This window comes from Nerophis lumbriciformis, linkage group LG02 (assembly GCF_033978685.3).
Source record: "Nerophis lumbriciformis linkage group LG02, RoL_Nlum_v2.1, whole genome shotgun sequence".
Taxonomy (NCBI): Eukaryota; Metazoa; Chordata; class Actinopteri; order Syngnathiformes; family Syngnathidae; genus Nerophis; species Nerophis lumbriciformis.
In genome coordinates, this window is record NC_084549.2 from 784,979 (window position 1) to 805,338 (window position 20,360).

Sequence of the window (20,360 nt, forward strand, 5' to 3'; positions counted from 1 at the left end):
CTGGAAAGCCTTCAGACTTAGTTTGAATCCACACCACCCTCTTTCCTCCTCAGGACTGGGAGACTTTTCTCTTATTGGCCCGTCTCCTTGTGGACTCCTTCCCTCTGTGTGTGTGTGTGTGTGTGTGTGTGTGTGTGTGTGTGTGTGTGTGTGTGTGTGTGTGTGTGTGTGTGTGTGTGTTGGAATTTGTCTCTGTTTTTCTTCTACATATTTCAACCCAGTGATTCTCAAACTGTGGTGCTCCATCTAGTGGTACACCGAGGAATTACATTTTTTGGTTTTATTTTTCCACTATTCAAACACAGTGTTACTGTTCAAATTGTGTGTACTGTTACAGTGGCCAAAAAATATCAAATATACTTGTTAAATAAAACATCTGCCTTGTTTTCTATGAATACTTAGGCCTACTATGCTACCGTAATCGAACCTCGGTCATTACTTGGAGAGCCGAGTGTTTCGTGAGGCGGTGAAACAAGTTTGAGAAGCAATCCTGTCAAAATGGACACTATAATTGTCTGAGATTGCACTTTTAGAAAATGTATTAGCCATTTATTAGGCAATATTATGAGGAGTCTAGTTGGTTTAAGCAATTAAATATCAATTTATCCATTTTTTTTAATTTTTTTTTTGGAATACTTTCAGTTTTTGTTTCTTTTTTACTAGTACTTCATTTTATTTATTTATTTATTTGTTTTTTTTTTCTCCGATTCTACATTTTTTCCAAAGTCCATCCATGGATGGGTTAGGGTTGGACTTTGGAAAAAATGTAGAATCGGAGAAAAAAAAAAGCCTTTCCAAAGAAACAAAATAAAATAAAGTACTAGTAAAAAGGAAACAAAAACTGAAAGTATTCAAAAAAATAAATAAAAACACATGGGAAAGGAAAATAAATGACAAAATAAATTCATTATGAATGAAAAATAATACAATTAAAAAATATACTTCAAAAAGATGAAAACCTTGGAAAAAAAGGGGGATAAAGTAAAAAAAAAAGAAAGAAAAAGCCAAGAAAATATAATAGAATTCAATACAGTATAAAAAAAAGGGGAACAAAATGCAAAGAAAAACATTTGATGGAAAAGGGAATTAATAGAAAAATGACAAAAGAAAACAATTGAAGTAGAAAATAAATACAAGTAATGAAATACAAAAATATACCGCCTGCTCTGAAAAGCAAATTAGAAGAAGATAAAAAAAACTTTGGAGAGAAAATAAAAAGGGAAAATATGGGTGAGGGGAGGAGATCAAAATTCATAAAGGTAAACAAAATAAAGTTTTAACAAGGAACAAAAACCAAAATAAGTGTTTTTTGCAACAATAAAAAAAAAGAAAAATGCCAAAAACTGAAAATATAACAAAATAAATGTAAACACTACATACATTGCTGGCAAAAACAGCCTGCTCAGATCAAGCAAATGAAGGAAAAATGGGGAAAAAAAAGGGAGGCGATTCAAAAATGCCAAAAAGTAAAACATGAGAATCAAACAACTAAAAAAAAAAATTAAAAAAAAAATTGGGGGATGAAACCAAAGGAACAACAGATATTATTTAATTAAAATATAGATATGAATATTTTTTTTTAAAATATACATGTATAACTGCAAAAAAGAACCTATTTTGAAAAAAAAAAAAAAAAAAACATCCTCTAAAAATTACCAACAAAAAGAGAAACTAAAAAATATAGAAAAGCAATGGAAAAAAAAGGGAACAAAATGTAAAGAAAAACATTTGATGGAAAAAGGAATTAATAGAAAAATGACAAAAGAAAACAATTGAAGTAGAAAATAAATACAAGTAATGAAATACAAAAATATACCGCCTGCTCTGAAAAGCAGAAGAAGATAAAAAACTTTGGAGAGAAAATAAAAAGGGAAAATATGGGTGAGGGGAGGAGATCAAAATTCATAAAGGTAAACAAAATAAAGTTTTAACAAGGAACAAAAACTAAAATAAGTGTTTTTTGCAACAACAACAAAAAAAGAAAAATGCCAAAAACTGAAAATATAACAAAATAAATGTAAACACTACATACAGTGCTGGCAAAAACAGCCTGCTCGGATCAAGCTAATGAAGGAAAAAAAAAGGGAGGCGATTCAAAAATGCCAAAAAGTAAAACATGAGAATCAAACAACTAAAAAAAAATAAAAACAATTTGGGGGATGAAACCAAAGGAACAACAGATATTATTTAATTAAAATATAGATATGAATATTTTTTTTAATATATACATGTATAACTGCAAAAAAGAACCTATTTTGAAAAAAAAAAAAAAAAAAAAAAAAAAAACATCCTCTAAAAATAAACAACAAAAAGAGAAACTAAAAAATATAGAAAAGCAATGAAAAAAAATGAAGCAGAAATATAAGAGGAAAATAAGAAAAATAAATTTGAAAAAAGTATATAAGAATTACAATATTTCACTGGTGCGACTGCCTTGGAATAGAATAGAATCAAGTAGAAATAGAAGAAATAGAAGCTCACTGCTCCCCTCAGTGACCTTGTAGCGCCCTCTAACGGTGAAAAGGTGCAGTGCACTGGCCAGAACGTCCACATTGATGACAAGCAACTTTAATCCTTAAATATGCTATAAAAATAAATGCAGAGAACAACAGAGGAATGTTTACATCAGACTGGTGAGAATCCTGCGTGACTTCAAACAGTGCGGTGGAAACCAAGAATGTGCTGATGGAATATCCTAAATGAAGACTAAACAATGATAATAATAATATAGGTGTGTATATTTATATATCGTGTATTCACAACACTCTCAAAGTCTCCGTTGTCATAAAGCAATGACGGCCTTCATCTGAAGCTGATATTTTGATGTGTGTGTTTTATTTCTTTGTATCTCTGACATCATTTGTTACAGCTGGAGGTGGGAAAGTCTCTCCAGTCCACCACTTTCATTTCTTCTCACCACCTCAGCAGCTGCAAGAGGAGGAGCGTCGGGTGCCACGCCTGCTGGACAGACGGCTGCTGGGCCCCAGAGACCACCATGATGATGATGATGATGATGATGATGATGGAGATGATGATGATGATGGCTGCTCTCCATGGCCCAGAGAGAGGTGGCATTGATTAGTTTCTTTTTCTTCTTGTGATGGCACACCAGTGCTCCACCGCCGGGTCTCTCCTGCAAGATGAAGACATGCCAGCTTGTCCTCGTACCATTCATCACATTGACATTTTCTTCAAGTTCAAGTTCAAGTGTGGCACATGGATAGTTTTTTATTGGCCCACCGTTAACTTTTGACAAAACAAAAAGGGCAAACAAGAAAACTGTTGAAAGTAAAACTACTAAAACTCTCTTTTTTCTTCACTGTATAACTTCAATTGGATTGGTTGGAACATAAAAGTGCACATTTCATTAGAAGTGTTCAGCATGTGGACATCAATGACAACAATAAAAGGCAATAATGAACAAATAAAAAGCAGCCTTGCTTACAAAAGTCATTTTGATTGGTACTGTCAGAGGTTTTAATGTGAAAATCTGTTCAATAAAAGGATATTAACGTGTTAAAAGAACTATCCATCCATCCATCCATCCATCTTCTTCCGCTTATCCGAGGTCAGGTCGCGGGGGCAGCAGCCTAAGCAGGGAAGCCCAGACTTCCCTCTCCCCAGCCACTTCGTCCAGCTCTTCCTGTGGGACCCCGAGGCGTTCCCAGGCCAGCCGGGAGACATAGTCTTCCCAACGTGTCCTGGGTCTTCCCCGTGGCCTCCTACCGGTCGGACGTGCCCTAAACACCTCCCGAGGGAGGCGATCGGGTGGCATCCTTACCAGATGCCCGAACCACCTCATGTGGCTCCTCTCGATGTGGAGGAGCAGCGGCTTTACTTTGAGGTCCCCCCGGATGAAGCCATCAGGACCACATCATCTGCAAAAAGCAGAGACCTAATCCTGCAGCCACCAAACCAGATCCCCTCAACGCCTTGACTGCGCCTAGAAATTCTGTCCATAAAAGTTATGAACAGAATGGGTGACAAAGGGCAGCCTTGGCGGAGTCCAACCCTCACTGGAAACGTGTCCGACTTACTGCCGGCAATGCGGACCAAGCTCTGACACTGATCATACAGGGAGCGGACCGCCAAAATCAGACAGTCCGATACCCCATACTCTCTGAGCACTCCCCACAGGACTTCCCGAGGGACACGGTCGAATGCCTTCTCCAAGTCCACAAAACACATGTAGACTGGTTGGGCAAACTCCCATGCACCCTCAAGGACCCTGCCCAGAGTATAGAGCTGGTCCACAGATCCACGACCAGGACGAAAACCACACTGTTCCTCCTGAATCCGAGGTTGGACTATCCGGCGTAGCCTCCTCTCCAGTACACCTGAATAGACCTTACCGGGAAGGCTGAGGAGTGTGATCCCACGATAGTTGGAACACACCCTCCGGTTCCCCTTCTTAAAGAGAGGAACCACCACCCCGGTCTGCCAATCCAGAGGTACCGCCCCCGATGTCCACACGATGCTGCAGAGTCTTGTCAACCAAGACAGACCCACAGCATCCAGAGCCTTAAGGAACTCCGGGCGGATCTCATCCACCCCCGGGGCCTTGCCACCGAGGAGCTTTTTAACTACCTCAGCAACCTCAGCCCCAGAAATAGGAGAGCCCACCACAGACTCCCCAGGCACTGCTTCCTCATAGGAAGACGTGTTGGTGGGATTGAGGAGGTCTTCGAAGTATTCCCTCCACCGATCCACAACATCCACAGTCGAGGTCAGCAGAACACCATCCTCACCATACACGGTGTTGATAGTGCACTGCTTCCCCTTCCTGAGGCGGCGGATGGTGGTCCAGAATTGCTTCGAAGCCGTCCGGAAGTCGTTTTCCATGGCTTCCCCGAACTCCTCCCATGTCCGAGTTTTTTTCTTAAAAGAACTAAAAAAGATTAAATTAATTCATTAACATGATCATTATCTACCATGAATCGATTAACGTGGACCCCGACTCAAACAAGTGTAAAAACGTATTGGGGTGTTACCATTTAGTGGTCAATCGTACGGAATATGTACTGTACTGTGCAATCTACTAATACAAGTCTCAATCAATCAATCAATCAATCAAATAGTTTCCAGCTGCCAGTATGGTTACATAACTAATGTATGCATTCATCCATTTGACAGGAAGAAAAATAATACAGGCAATAATGAACTTATTATTTTCGACATCCTCCAAAAAAAAGAACAAATATTTAATTAAAATGAAATATTTTTTTCACATTAAAACAGAGGTGGGTAGTAACGCGCTACATTTACTCCGTTACATCTACTTGAGTAACTTTTGGGATAAATTGTACTTCTAAGAGTAGTTTTAATGCAGCATACTTTTACTTTGACTTGAGTATATTTATAGAGAAGAAACGCTACTTTTACTCCGCTACTTTTATCTACATTCAGCTCGCTACTCGCTACTAATTTTTATCGATCTGTTAATGCACGCTTTGTTTGTTTTGGTCTGTCAGACAGACCTTCATAGTGCCTGCGTTTCAACAAATACAGTCACTGGTGACGTTTCACTTCGTTCCACCAATCAGATGCAGTCACTGGTGACGTTGGACCAATCAAACAGAGCCAGGCGGTCACATGACCTGACTTAAACAAGTTGAAAAACGTATTGGGGTGTTACCATTTAGTGGTCAATTGTACGGAATATGTACTGTACTGTGCAATCTACTAATAAAAGTTCCAATCAATCAATCAAAAGTGTGAAGGAAAAAAGACCCTTTTTTATTTCAACCGTACATCCCGTCAAAAGCCTAAAGACTGACTGCACAGTTCCTGTCTTCACAATAAAAGTGCCGCTCCATCGCGCCTGCGCTTTCAAAACAAGAGTCTCTGAAAGCCAGCGCAAACAAGCTAGCAAGCTACGGAGTTTGCCGCCAATGTATTTCTTGTAAAGTGTATAAAAACGAATATGGAAGCTGGACAAATAAGAAGCCAAAAACCAACCACTTTCATGTGGTATTAGACAGAAAGGAGGAACTTTTTTTCTCCTCCATTTGAAAACGTGGACGCTATCATCACTACTGTCTGATTACAATCAATGCAAGTCATCAGAATCAGGTAATACACCAACTTATATTCTTGTCTTCATGAAAGAAAGGAATCTATATGTGTTAAACATGCATGTATATTCATTAAAACACCTTTAACATGTAAACAAAAACGGCAAAATAAATAAATATAAATTATATACTGTATATATATATATATATATATATATATATATATATATATATATATATATATATATATATATACATATATATATATATATATATATATATATATATATATATATATATATATATATATATATATATATATATATATATATATATATATGTGTGTATGTTACTCATCAGTTACTCAGTACTTGAGTAGGTTTTTCACAACATACTTTTTACTTTTACTCAAGTAAATATTTGGGTGACTACTCCTTACTTTTACTTGAGTAATAAATCTCTAAAGTAACAGTACTCTAACTTGAGTACAATTTCTGGCTACTCTACCCACCTCTGGTAGTAACGCGCTACATTTACTCCGTTACATCTACTCAGAGGTGGGTAGAGTAGCCAGAAATTGTACTCAAGTAAGAGTACTGTTACTTTAGAGATTTATTACTCAAGTCTCTGGGTCCCTCGGGCGGGGCGTCTCGCCTTTCTGCCCGTGTGGGGTGTGGTCTCTCGCTGGCTTGGGGTCTGGCTGTCCCCTGCTTTTCTCGTGCCCTGTCCTCTGCCGGGTGCGTCTGTCTGCGGCCTGCTGCTGGCCCTTGTGGGCGGTACGGTGGGTCGGGCTCTGGGGTTCCTGTCGCTGGCCGGCTTGGCTGCGTGGGGGCGGTGGTCCCTGGTTCCCTGGGCACCACGCCTCCTGTTTGTGGGTTGGGCTCTCGGGGGTGATGGGGCCGTGCTCTGGCTCCCACGCACTCTGGGAGTCGAATGTATTGTACATGCAAATTCACATATGCTCACATACGTACATAGGTACCTACGCTCCCACATACATACACAAATACAGTACATATTTACCTACCTAATGTTCGTACATCCACACGCACATTCAATATACAAACATACACATACACATACTGTACATATACATTCACTGTACAAACACATATACACATTCTGTACATATACATTCATTGTACAAACACATATACACATTCTGTACATATACAAGTACATATGCATACTTACACTCATGCACATAATCACGTTTCATCAAACATATATTAACGTTGTTGCCCTAGGGTAAACTGGGTGTAACACATGGCACACTGACAAAGCTTAACCTATTGTGACTATAACAATCTACAAGGTTAATGTAGGTTGCTTCTCTTTCTCCCCCTCCATTTTTCTGCATTCTTTCGTATCTCAAGTTATCATTACGTATATGTATTGTTGCATTTAAACAACTGTATTGTTGATAATAGAGGTCAATTATTGGTATTGTTCATTATCAATAGCGCTATTTCTATTGGTATTTGTATTGATCCATTTGTAGTGTAATAATGCTCATTGTTATTTCTGTATTATTTTTCATTTTTCGCTAACTGCTTATTTGCTATTACTTTTACCATCATATTTGTACATGTCATATTTGCTGATGTTGCTCTATTGTTGTTGTTGTTGTTGTTTGCTGTTGTTGTTTTTGTCTCTCTGTCTAATCCCCCTCTTGTCCCCACAATTTCCCCCTCTGTCTTCTTTTTTTTTCTCTTTCTATCCCCTCCTGCTCCGGCCCGGCTGCACTAAATGATAATATAAATACATTTAATAAAGTCAAATACAAATAAGGCAACAAGAGAAGTATCCTACACTTCTCTTTTGTAAAGTAAATCTGAACAGCCGACATGGGCATCTACATCAACTATATGATTTGCCTGAGAAGCTGGACAGGACATTAAAAAAAAAAAAAAAAAAAAAAAAAAAAAAGTAAAAAGTATGTTGTGAAAAAACTACTCAAGTACTGAGTAACTGATGAGTAACATACACACATATATATATATATATATATATATATATATATATATATATATATATATATATATATATATATATATATATATATATATATATATATATATATATATATACATACATACATACATATATATATATATATATATATATATATATATATATATATATATACACACACACACATTTTTATATATTTATATATATATATATATATATATATATATATATATATATATATATATATATATATATATATATATATATATATATATATATACAGTATATAATTTATATTTATTTGTTTTGCCGTTTTTGTTTACATGTTAAAGGTGTTTTAATGAATATACATGCATGTTTAACACATATAGATTCCTTTCTTTCATGAAGACAAGAATATAAGTTGGTGTATTACCTGATTCTGATGACTTGCATTGATTGTAATCAGACAGTAGTGATGATAACGTCCACGTTTTCAAAGGGAGGAGAAAAAAAGTTCCTCCTTTCTGTCTAATACCACATGAAAGTGGTTGATTTTTGGCATCTTATTTGTCCAGCTTCCATATTCGTTTGTATACACTTTACAAGAAATACATTGGCGGCAAATTACGTAGCTTGCTAGCTTGTTTGCGCTGACTTTCGGAGACTCTTGTTTTGAAAGCGCAGGCGCGATGGAGCGGCACTTTTATTGTGAAGACAGGAACTGTGCAGTCAGTCTTTAGGCTTTTGACGGGATGTACGGTTGAAATAAAAAAGGGTCTTTTTTCCTTCACACTTTTGATTGATTGATTGGAACTTTTATTAGTAGATTGCACAGTACAGTACATATTCTGTACAATTGACCACTAAATGGTAACACCCCAATAAGTTTTTCAACTTGTTTAAGTCAGGTCATGTGACCGCCTGGCTCTGTTTGATTGGTCCAACGTCACCAGTGACTGCATCTGATTGGTGGAACGGAGTGAACGTCACCAGTGACTGTATTTGTTGAAACGCAGGCACTATGAAGGTCTGTCTGACAGACCAAAACAAACAAAGCGTGCATTAACAGATCGATAAAAATTAGTAGCGAGTAGCGAGCTGAATGTAGATAAAAGTAGCGGAGTAAAAGTGGCGTTCCTTCTCTATAAATATACTCAAGTAAAAGTAAAAGTATGTTGCATTAAAACTACTCTTAGAAGTACAATTGATCCCAAAAGTTACTCAAGTAGATGTAACGGAGTAAATGTAGCGCGTTACTACCCACCTCTGGTCACTGGTGACGTTTGACTCCGTGTCAGCAATCAAACAGAGCGAGGCGGCTGACTTTCTAAAGACTAGAAATGAAGCCAACATGTCTAAATTGAATTAACGGATCAAAACGAACCTTTTCCGGGACTTCCCCTGTGACGGAAGCCGAGAGGTTAGCAAGCAGGTAAGTGGCTATCATTAGTTTGCTACAGGTGTGCTCAGGTGTGCCAGCTGTGACGTGTGCAGAATAAGCTTGGCAATGTTGAATGAGTTGCACAAAATAAGGATGAAAAAGTGCAAATGCCAAAAGGTTGTGTGGCAGTCATTGAAGAGCAGCTATTGTGCACATGAACATGTCTTTTATGTCTCGTCTCACCTGGAAGGAAGATCTATTCTATTCTATTCTATTGTGCACATGAACATGTCTTTTATGTCTTAATTGTCTCACCTGGAAGGAAGATCTATTCTATTCTATTCTATTGTGCACATGAACATGTCTTTTATGTCTTAATTGTCTCACCTGGAAGGAAGATCTATTCTATTCTATTCTATTCTATTGTGCACATGAACATGTCTTTTATGTCTTGTCTCACCTGGAAGGAAGATCTATTCTATTCTATTCTATTCTATTGTGCACATGAACATGTCTTTTATGTCTTAATTGTCTCACCTGGAAGGAAGATCTATTCTATTCTATTCTATTCTATTGTGCACATGAACATGTCTTTTATGTCTTAATTGTCTCACCTGGAAGGAAGATCTATTCTATTCTATTCTATTGTGCACATGAACATGTCTTTTATGTCTTAATTGTCTCACCTGGAAGGAAGATCTATTCTATTCTATTCTATTCTATTGTGCACATGAACATGTCTTTTATGTCTTCATTGTCTCACCTGGAAGGAAGATCTTTCAGAAGAGATTCTTACTTTTCTGCAAAAGAAAAGTGAAAGAGAAGAAGTGAAAAATGTGATGATGATGACCAGTCAGAGACAGAATATGTTGTCCAAATAATGCATTTAGACAATTTAGTGCATGTTTGTGTCGTGAAAATGTTGTTTCAAATATCTCTTAATGGACAGGAAGTGAGATGACAGCACTTCCTGTCATGTAGGAATCTTTTTTGGAACGCTCCTTGATCAAATTCATGTAAAAGCTGATTTTCAAGGCAAAAACTGATTTTCAAGGTAAAAGCTGATTTTCAAGGTAAAAGCTGATTTTCAATGTAAAAGCTGATTTTCAATGTAAAAGCTGATTTTCAAGGCAAAAACTGATTTTCACCGTAAAAGCTAATTTTCAAGGTAAAAGCTGATTTTCAATGTAAAAGCTGATTTTCAAGGCAAAAACTAATTTTCAATGTAAAAGCTGATTTTCAAGGTAAAAGCTGATTTTCAATGTAAAAGCTGATTTTCAAGGCAAAAACTGATTTTCAATGTAAAAGCTGATTTTCAAGGTAAAAGCTGATTTTCAAGGCAAAAACTGATTTTCAAGGTAAAGACTGATTTTCAATGTAAAAGCTGATTTTCAAGGCAAAAACTGATTTTCACCGTAAAAGCTAATTTTCAAGGTAAAAGCTGATTTTCAATGTAAAAGCTGATTTTCAATGTAAAAGCTGATTTTCAAGGTAAAAACTGATTTTCAATGTAAAAGCTGATTTTCAAGGCAAAAACTGATTTTCACCGTAAAAGCTCATTTTCAAGGTAAAAGCTGATTTTCAATGTAAAAACTGATTTTCAATGTAAAAACTGATTTTCAAGGTAAAAGCTGATTTTCAATGTAAAAGCTGATTTTCAAGGCAAAAACTGATTTTCAATGTAAAAGCTGATTTTCAAGGTAAAAGCTGATTTTCAATGTAAAAGCTGATTTTCAAGGCAAAAGCTGATTTTCAATGTAAAAGCTGATTTTCAATGTAAAAGCTGATTTTCAAGGTAAAAGCTGATTTTCAAGGCAAAAACTGATTTTCAATGTAAAAGCTGATTTTCAAGGTAAAAGCTGATTTTCAAGGTAAAAACTGATTTTCAAAGTAAAAGCTGATTTTCAAGGTAAAAGCTGATTTTCAAGGTAAAAGCTGATTTTCAAGGCAAAAACTGATTTTCAAGGTAAAAGCTGATTTTCAAGGCAAAAACTGATTTTCAAGGTAAAAGTTGATTTTTAAGGTAAAAACTGATTTTCAAGGTAAAAGCTGATTTTCAATGTAAAAGCTGATTTTCAAGGTAAAAGCTGATTTTCAATGTAAAAGCTGATTTTCAATGTAAAAGCTGATTTTCAAGGCAAAAACTGATTTTCACCGTAAAAGCTAATTTTCAAGGTAAAAGCTGATTTTCAATGTAAAAGCTGATTTTCAAGGCAAAAACTGATTTTCAATGTAAAAGCTGATTTTCAAGGTAAAAGCTGATTTTCAATGTAAAAGCTGATTTTCAAGGCAAAAACTGATTTTCACCGTAAAAGCTAATTTTCAAGGTAAAAGCTGATTTTCAATGTAAAAGCTGATTTTCAAGGCAAAAACTGATTTTCAATGTAAAAGCTGATTTTCAAGGTAAAAGCTGATTTTCAATGTAAAAGCTGATTTTCAAGGCAAAAGCTGATTTTCAATGTAAAAGCTGATTTTCAACGTAAAAGCTGATTTTCAAGGCGAAAACTGATTTTCAAGGTAAAAGCTGATTTTCAATGTAAAAGCTGATTTTCAAGGCAAAAACTGATTTTCACCATAAAAGCTGATTTTCAAGGTAAAAGCTGATTTTCAAGGCAAAAACTGATTTTCGATGTAAAAGCTGATTTTCAAGGTAAAAGCTGATTTTCAAGGTAAAAGCTGATTTTCAAGGCAAAAACTGATTTTCGATGTAAAAGCTAATTTTCAAGGTAAAAGCTGATTTTCAATGTAAAAGCTGATTTTCAAGGCAAAAGCTGATTTTCAAGGCAAAAACTGATTTTCGATGTAAAAGCTAATTTTCAAGGTAAAAGCTGATTTTCAATGTAAAAGCTGATTTTCAAGGCAAAAACTGATTTTCAATGTAAAAGCTGATTTTCAAGGTAAAAGCTGATTTTCAATGTAAAAGCTGATTTTCAAGGCAAAAGCTGATTTTCAATGTAAAAGCTGATTTTCAACGTAAAAGCTGATTTTCAAGGCGAAAACTGATTTTCAAGGTAAAAGCTGATTTTCAATGTAAAAGCTGATTTTCAAGGCAAAAACTGATTTTCACCATAAAAGCTGATTTTCAAGGTAAAAGCTGATTTTCAAGGCAAAAACTGATTTTCGATGTAAAAGCTGATTTTCAAGGCAAAAACTGATTTTCGATGTAAAAGCTGATTTTCAAGGTAAAAACTGATTTTCAAGGCAAAAACTGATTTTTAAGGTAAAAGCTGATTTTCAAGGTAAAAGCTGATTTTCAATGTAAAAGCTGATTTTCAATGTAAAAGCTGATTTTCAAGGCAAAAATTGATTTTCACCGTAAAAGCTAATTTTCAAGGTAAAAGCTGATTTTCAAGGTAAAAGCTGATTTCAAGGTAAAATGTGCATAGAAATTGGAGTGATTTTAAGGAGTGTCTTTTAATTGCTACAATATATGAATCAGACAACTTGATGTAAAATAGCATCCTAATATATCTGAAGTTTAACCTAAGAAAGCCTCCCATGAAAAAAAATAACTTGATTGAAGTGCGGTGTTTTATTTTCCAATTTTCAAACACGGTGTTACTGTTCAAACTGTGTGTAATGTTACAGTAGACAGACATATCAACTATACTAGTTAAATAAAACATCTGCCTTGTTTTTACTGAATACTTAAGCCTACTGTGCATTTGAATGTTGGTCATTAAGGTTTGTAAAGGTGAGAAAAGTTTCTGATGGAAATAGAACCGGAACCTTCTCCATAGGCCACGGTCTTCAAGTCCATACTTGAGTCATAGCAGAGACTATTTAGGTGTATGAATAATGGACTTTCTTTCCTGCGGGGGTAGGCATCTATTTGGGGAGAGAACAAGTGGTGACTAATTGAGAAATGGCGTCTAGAGAGAGTGAAGAAACTCCCACTGCCGACATCATGCTTGGCACGGTGAGGGTTTAAGTTTACAGGCTAATTAGCAAGATTGTAATTGATGGCAGCCAGACAAAAGAGGCCTGCAGCACCACCTGACAGGAGCACGGTGCACCTCATGGCTATTAGCGGCGCGTGGGTGCCTCTTTTGTTTGCCAAGTCCTTTGCTTTGAGCGGGTGGGGTCAACACTCTTTGATATGCTGCTCAACTTCTACTCTCCATCACCCTGCAGGAGCTTTATTCCTCATACCAGGGCAGGATCAGTGGGCTTGGAAGGGTCCCACAGGGAAACAACACCCGGCTAGTCTTTAGTTCCGCAAGGCGGCGGGAACTGAACCATTCATGGAGCTGTTAGGTGTTGTTTACTTACTTTCCCAAAGTAAGGTGGCGCTATAACTCTTAACTCTTACTTCCAGCATGGATGGAGATCAACTTCTAACTGCTGCTCTCACATATTATTGCCAATAAACAATATCATTGTCAACATTATTTTCAGACCAAATTAAGCACAAATGTAATCATAATATATAGTATTAATGTACATACATATATATATATATGTATGTGTGGGAAAAAAATCACAAGACTATTTCATCTCTACAGGCCTGTTTCATGAGGGGTTCCCTCAATCATCAGGAGATTTTAATGGGAGCGTTCAACATTATTGAAAGAAAAGTATTCAACAAGAACAACATTAAATTGAGCTACAGCTGCATGAACAATATACGACAAATCATCTCAAACCACAACAAAACAATTGCAAATGAGCCGTCGGCCCCCAGACAGAGCGACTCCAAAACCAACAAAGGATGTAACTGTCGAAAGAAACCTGATTGCCCTCTCAACGGGGGGTGCTTACAAACATCAGTTGTCTACCAATCTAAGGTAACACGCAAGGACATTAACACATCCGACACATATGTAGGATTAACTGAAGGAGAGTTCAAAACCAGATGGAACAATCACAAGGCTTCTTTCAGGAACCAAAACCTGCGGAATACCACAGAACTCAGCAAACACATTTGGGACCTCAAAGACAATAATGTTGAATATTCAATAACATGGCAAATTCTTGCATCCAGCACACCTTACAATAGTGGTAATAAAAGATGCAACCTATGCTTGAAAGAGAAACTGTTTATTATTTACCGTCCAGACCTGTCATCCCTCAACAAGCGCAGCGAAATTGTAACAGCATGCCGCCACAGACGGAAACACCTCCTAGGTAACACATGAGCCAATCACCACGCCCCTAGGCCAGCCTGTACCCACCCACTCTGTGCCCTATATAAACCATGGTATGTGAATGCTCCCATTAAAATCTCCTGATGATTGAGGGTACCCCCCCTCATGAAACAGGCCTGTAGAGATGAAATAGTCTTGTGATTTTTTTCCCACACATACATATATATATATATATATATATATTTTTATATGATGCATACATTAAAGTGGTTTGTGGTGAAAATGATGCATCCATTAAGCTACGTTTGTAGTCTGTGGTGAAAAGAAGGTTGGGGGCCCCTGATCTAAAACACGTCAGAGAGGCATGACAGCAACACAACAATGTGCTGGTACTGTACGTACAGTAGAGTGTCTTTCTACCTTTTTCTTGGCCTGCAGCAGCTCCTGATAGGCACTGGAACGAATGAAGCGGCTGTAAGAGTCACTCTTCATCAGTTTGTAGATGTGTTCCTGCAACACATCATCACACATCTGTCACATGATGATGTCACATGATGATGTCACATGACGATGTCACATGATGATGTCACATGATGATGTCACATGATGATGTCACATGATGCTGTCACATGCTGCTGTCACATGATGATGTCACATGATGATGTCACATGCTGCTGTCACATGATGCTGTCACATGATGATGTCACATGATGATGTCACATGATGCTGTCACATGATGATGTCACATGATGCTGTCACATGATGCTGTCACATGATGATGTCACATGATGATGTCACATGATGATGTCACATGATGCTGTCACATGATGATGTCACATGATGATGTCAAATGATGATGTCACATGATGCTGTCACATGATGATGTCACATGATGATGTCACATGATGATGTCACATGATGATGTCACATGATGCTGTCACATGATGATGTCACATGATGATGTCACATGATGCTGTCACATGATGATGTCACATGATGCTGTCACATGATGATGTCACATGATGATGTCACATGCTGCTGTCACATGATGATGTCATATGCTGCCGTCACATGCTGATGTCACATGATGCTGTCACATGATGATGTCACATGATGATGTCACATGATGATGTCACATGCTGCTGTCACATGATGATGTCACATGATGCTGTCACATGATGCTGTCACATGATGATGTCACATGATGATGTCACATGATGCTGTCACATGATGATGTCACATGATGCTGTCACATGATGCTGTCACATAATGATGTCACATGATGATGTCACATGATGATGTCACATGATGCTGTCACATGATGATGTCACATGATGATGTCAAATGATGATGTCACATGATGCTGTCACATGATGATGTCACATGATGATGTCACATGATGATGTCACATGATGATGTCACATGATGCTGTCACATGATGATGTCACATGATGATGTCACATGATGCTGTCACATGATGATGTCACATGATGCTGTCACATGATGATGTCACATGATGATGTCACATGCTGCTGTCACATGATGATGTCATATGCTGCCGTCACATGCTGATGTCACATGATGCTGTCACATGATGATGTCACATGATGATGTCACATGATGATGTCACATGCTGCTGTCACATGATGATGTCACATGATGCTGTCACATGATGATGTCACATGCTGCTGTCACATGCTGCTGTCACATGATGCTGTCACATGATGATGTCACATGATGCTGTCACATGATGATGTCAAATGATGATGTCACATGATGCTGTCACATGATGATGTCACATGATGATGTCACATGATGATGTCACATGATGATGTCACATGATGATGTCACATGATGATGTCACATGATGCTGTCACATGATGATGTCACATGATGATGTCACATGATGCTGTCACATGATGATGTCACATGATGATGTCACATGCTGCTGTCACATGATGCTGTCACATGATGATGTCACATGATGATGTCACATGATGCGGGTGTTGTGCCAAATGATTGAAGTGTTTGTGGTCACAATGGAGCTGTGACTCCCTGCTGGGCAGGCGTGTCGCAGGCTGCAGAAACATTTCTATCTTTAATGCTCTAATTTGACTGCAGTGTTTATTGAGCCTTAATGGCAGAGTTCTAAGTGCTGGAAAAGTCATGATACACAACAATTTGTTTTTAGGGACGGTCCGATCAAGGATTTATGCTGTCGATACCCATCATTTATGTGTGAGATCAACTGATACCAACACCGACATCAGTCACAGGTACTAATTGTAAATGTTCATATTTATTTATGGTGACTACTATTGACAGTTTGATAATACCAGCACCATATTTACCGTATTTTCCGCACTATTAGCCGCACCTAAAAACCACAAATTTACTCAAAAGCTGACAGTGCGGCTTATAACCCGGTGCGCTTTATATATGGATTAATATTAAGATTCATTTTCATAAAGTTTCGGTCTCGCAACTACGGTAAACAGCCGCCATCTTTTTTCCCCGTAGAAGAGGAAGTGCTTCTTCTTCTACGCAAGCAACCGCCAAGGTAAGCACCCGCCCCCATAGAACAGGAAGCGCTTCTTCTTCTACTGTAAGCAACCACCCGCCCGCGTAGAAGAAGAAGAAGAAGCGCGCGGATATTACGTTTCATTTCCTTTGTGTGTTTACATCTGTAAAGACCACAAAATGGCTCCTACTAAGCGACAGGTTTCCGGTTCATGAAAAGACGCAATCTCTCCATCCGCACACGGACTACTATTTCACAGCAACTGCCTAAAGACTTTCAAGAAAAGCTGGCTACTTTCCGTGCATATTGTAAAAACAAGATAGCTGAAAAAAAGATCCGGCCAGAGAACATTATCAACATGGACGAGGTTCCACTGACTTTTGATATTCCTGTGAACCGCACTGTGGACACAACGGGAGCACGTACGGTGAATATTCGCACCACAGGGAATGAGAAGTCATCCTTCACTGTGGTTCTAGCTTGCCATGCTAATGGCCAGAAACTTCCACCCATGGTGATATTCAAAAGGAAGACCTTGCCAAAAGAGACCTTTCCAGCCGGCGTCATCATAAAAGCTAACTCGAAGGGATGGATGAAGAAAAGATGAGCGAGTGGTTAAGGTAAGTTTAAGTTTACGCGAAGAGGCCGGGTGGCTTTTTTCACGCAGCTCCGTCCATGTTGATATACGACTCCATGCGCGCCCACATCACGCTGGTTTTTAATATATATTATTAAAGTTTGACTGACCTATCTGACTGTTTTTTTGACATTCCTTTAGCGCAGTTAGATGCGGCTTACAACACGGGGTGGCTTATACGTGGACAAAGTTTTGAAATATGCCGTTCATTGAAGGCGCGGCTTATAACCCAGGGCGGCTTATGGTGCGGAAAATACGGTAAACACGTTCCTTATTCTCTTTGAGTACACACCATTGTTAGTTTGAAACAATGTCACACAATAACTTTGTGTTCCCATGAGTTCAGGCTGCCCTGCGAGAAGACATAAGCTGTCTTTGATCTTATCAAGCAAAAGGCCTACTGCTTGCAAACCTCCACTGTGTGCGATGGGATGCGACGTGGAGGTGTCGGTTTCTTTGATCTATTAGACAGCCACAGGAAGACCTTGTCATGACCCGAGGTCTACAAAGCAGAAAGGGGGAAATCCTGACACCGCTCCAGGCACCTTTTCTCTGAACTGCTTATAACCGAGTGCGGCAGCAGTTTATGACCCCCTCCCCTTAGAAACAGCTGCAGCCATGTAATCAGAAAAGGCCCAAGTAAAGGAGGAGGCGTGAAACCCTTTCGTCAGAGCGTGGGACGACACTGTGCGAGGGTGCAGGTCGACGCGCTCTCCTCATGAGCTAAATTGAATCCTGTCTCTGTTTGATTCCTTGCTTCTTGTCTCGTTTACTAGATAGTTCGGTGTTTGAACCTGACAGAACTACTGCCATCTTGTAGAGTTAATTAAAAAAACACATCTAGATGTTGCCTACAGCCACGACTGTCAATGCCAATGTTTTGCTACTTGGAGAATCCAACAGTTTTCTTGTTTATAGATCACACAACCGCTAACTCCAGGAGACTCTGCGGTTGGTTGGATGGAGGCGTTCATTTGACAGTGCATCAAATTAGAAGTACTTTGCAGTGGAAACACACCTGTGCGTCCTCAAAGGCATAGCGTCCAGGGTCTTTAACATTCTGGGTGGTTTTGGCGTAGCTCTTGGAGTCCACGTTGATGGCACTGGGCGCGCCCGGTGCCAGAAACTCCTGCCAGATCTCCTGAACCCGACTGGGAACTTCTCTGATGGGACGTTTCTTTAGTTCTTGGACCGCTAGCCAGAACCTTGCAAGAGGAGGATGAAAACAACGGACAATTACTTTGGAAAGTTGCAACCGGCGGTGAACAAGCGTGACCTCCAAGTAACCTTGACGTCAAATGTGTTCAACATAAAACTGATTCTGGTTCTGATTATAGCCGGCCTGTTCCAACTCTGGTACAGTAGGTGGCATCATAACTCTGCTTCGTATTAGCACAGCAGCTGCCAGAGAAGAAGACGTAGGATCGGTGTAGCCAAGTTAGCAACTTCACTGATATAAGGAGCGAGTATTCAGACTCCTCCAGAGAGTCTTTTCCAAAAGAGCCACCAAGCGACACACTTAGGGACATTTCAGGTTTTATCGGACACTTTTGGTGACTCCAACCTGACATATTGCTCCTCTCAACGAGCAGCAGGTCTTTATTTATTCGTTTTGCCTCCAAACTCAGTTTGATGCTGCCCATTCTGATACTGATGGTCCATGACTGATACTGATCACATGTATCAACTGTAGGGGTGGGAAACAAATCAGTTTTCACATTAATCTATTTGTAACAATTCTTTTTTTTTTTTTTGGTTGTTTTTGTTTTGATCAACTCAAACAAATCATATAGTTGTCATTTTTGTTTCATCTGACATCACATGGACGAATATAAAACCTTCTAGAAGAAAGTTCTGTGGTCAGATGAAACAAAAATGGAACTGTTTGGGCCACAATACCCAGCAATATGTTTGGAGGAGAAAATGTGAGGCCTTTAATCCCAGGAACACCATTCCTACCGTCAAGCATGGTGGTGGTAGTATTATGCTCTGGGCCTGTTTTGCTGCCAATGGAACTGCTGCTTTAAATGGGACAATGAAAAAGGAGGATTAGCTCCAAATTCTTCAGGTCAAGCTAAAACCATCAGCTTGGAGGTTGGGTCTTGGGCGCATTTGGGTGTTCCAACAGGACAATGACCCCAAAAGTGGTAAAGGAATGGCTGGAATGAAGGTTTTAGAATGGCCTTCCCAAAGTCCTGACTTAAAGGTGTGGACAATGCTGAAGAAACAAGTCCATGTCAACACATTTAGCTGAACTGCAGCAATTTAGTGGTCAAGTGGTCAAGCAGAAGCTTGTGGATGGCTACCAAAAGCACCTTAAGGTAAACTTGCCAAGGGACATGTAAGCAAATATTAACATTGCTGTATGTATACTTTTGACCCTCACATTTTCAGTAGAGCCATAATAAATTCATAAAAGAAGCAAACTTCATGAATGTTTTTTGTGACCAACAAGTATGTGCTCCAATCACTACTATATATATATATATATATATATATATATATATATATATATATATATATAGCAAAGCTGCCGATAAAACCACAAACTTCTACAGAATGGACATACCAGAACATCACACCTTACTGGACAGAAGCATCACCAAATCATACAAAAAAGCGCAACCCAACACCTTACAGAACATCCACCTGGAAAATAAAAGGATCGCGGCTGAACTGGACATTGAGGACAGGGTGGACGCCACAGCCAACAAGGAAGCCTTCATCACATTGAAGGACCACAAACCCAACTTCGCAAATAACC

At 38.4% G+C, this 20,360-nt stretch overlaps 1 protein-coding gene across 2 annotated transcripts in view; it reads right to left on the reverse strand.

Moving 5' to 3' along the window:
- Positions 1–2,940: 2,940 nt before the first annotated feature.
- The window catches only part of rgs7a (regulator of G protein signaling 7a), a 179,829-nt gene continuing 162,409 nt past the window's right edge, over positions 2,941–20,360 (reverse strand). For both annotated transcript variants that reach the window (XM_061924834.2, XM_072915307.1), the window contains 4 exons: positions 18,615–18,801; positions 14,859–14,948; positions 10,115–10,151; positions 2,941–3,133 (listed from right to left, as the gene is read on the reverse strand). In XM_061924834.2, coding sequence (XP_061780818.1) covers positions 10,131–10,151; positions 14,859–14,948; positions 18,615–18,801 — 298 coding nt within the window. In that variant the 3' untranslated portion in view covers positions 2,941–3,133; positions 10,115–10,130. The remainder of the gene's footprint in view (positions 3,134–10,114; positions 10,152–14,858; positions 14,949–18,614; positions 18,802–20,360) is intronic.